This window comes from Phaethon lepturus, unplaced genomic scaffold (assembly GCF_000687285.1).
Source record: "Phaethon lepturus isolate BGI_N335 unplaced genomic scaffold, ASM68728v1 scaffold25627, whole genome shotgun sequence".
Classification (NCBI taxonomy): Eukaryota; Metazoa; Chordata; class Aves; order Phaethontiformes; family Phaethontidae; genus Phaethon; species Phaethon lepturus.
In genome coordinates, this window is record NW_010552883.1 from 251 (window position 1) to 1,593 (window position 1,343).

Genomic DNA, 1,343 nt, shown 5'->3' on the forward strand with positions numbered 1-1,343 from the left:
TGTGTCCCACAGGACTGTGGATGCAACAAGAGGCAGAGCTGCCCCTCTGGACACCAGCCCCACATGGCCCCAAGCCCCTCCATCTTGCCATGGCCCTGTTGGGATGTTCCCCAGCTGCAGGGACTCTCTGTCAGGTGCCTGGTCACGGCCTTGGACACCCACTGCCCACAACGCTCCCCACCTCACCCCAATGACACCAGTCACGCTGGCCCCTGTGCAATCTCACCACTGTTAATCATTGGCAAAGCCGAGGTTCAGCCCACCGCAGGCTGTGGGACATGCCCCGGGGTGCGGGAGGAGGTGCCTGGGGAGGCATCGCTGCTGGGAGTGCTGTGGCTGTGCCTTGGAGGAGCCCCCATCAGTGCTGGCTCAGCCCCTGAAGGATCTGGGGACAAGGACAGCTCCCTGCCCTGCTGCTGCCTGCGTGCTGGCAGGGACATGGACTGCATGGGCAGACAGCGATGCTTTGGCATGGCTGGAATGGCCATGGCACAGCTGTAACATCCATGCCACAGCATGGAGTTGCTGGAGCATCCTGCAGGGATAGAAGATTTTCATGGGCCAGTGAAAAGCTCAAGTCCTCTCTCTCCCAGTGCAGAGGGGAGTCACCGGAATGCCCCTCGCCCCAGCCTCAGTGTCCCACTTCACCCTCCCTTCCCGCCTGCCTCCTCTCAGCTGCCTGTGCCCCTGGCAGCCCAGCCGTGCCCCGTCCCACGTGGAAACCTCTCTCCCTTGTCTGTGCAGGACTGATACAAAAACACCCAACTTCTCCTGCATCTTGTACGCTCTGAGGGTGACGCACCGGGCGCAGGTGCACGGGGAGTCGGTGCACTTCAAGAAGGTGAGTGAGGCCCTGGGCCAGGCAGCACAGCGGCTCCCGTGCCCACCAGGACTGGCTCCATGGCAGTCCCCAGCTGCGGCAGGACCCCGGGGCCATGCTGATACTGGCTGCTCCTCACAGGAGAAGAGGCGCGTGGTGGTGGCAGACCAGTACTGGAGACCCAGAACGAATGCAGAGGTGTTGGTGTCCGCGTCTGCCTCAGGCCAGCAGTCTGGCTCTGGTCCACGAGTGCCCCAGAGCCGTGCCAAGAAGTGGTATGACTGGCAGCACCCTGCCCGTGCCTGCCCCGGCATGGCTCCGGGGACCCCCACCCCAGCTGGGAAAGCCTGACCTTTCCTTCCCACAGGGCTGAGTTCATCCGTGGGAAGCATGGCGTGGAGATCATCTCAGAGCACGACCAGGGCAACGGGCACATCCGCTTCCCGGTGGTGCCCAGCGAGCCCCAAACAGTCACCATCCTGGTGCAGAACCGCGGGTCGGAGGCCGTGACGCTGCGGCGGGG

At 63.8% G+C, this 1,343-nt stretch overlaps 1 protein-coding gene across 1 annotated transcript in view; it reads left to right on the plus strand.

Moving 5' to 3' along the window:
• Positions 1–744: 744 nt before the first annotated feature.
• Positions 745–1,343, plus strand: part of MOV10 (Mov10 RISC complex RNA helicase) — a gene marked incomplete at its 5' end in the record, with an annotated part of 5,263 nt that continues 4,664 nt past the window's right edge. Inside the window, 3 exons of the mRNA XM_010291368.1 lie at positions 745–841; positions 962–1,095; positions 1,188–1,337. Coding sequence (XP_010289670.1) covers positions 745–841; positions 962–1,095; positions 1,188–1,337 — 381 coding nt within the window. The remainder of the gene's footprint in view (positions 842–961; positions 1,096–1,187; positions 1,338–1,343) is intronic.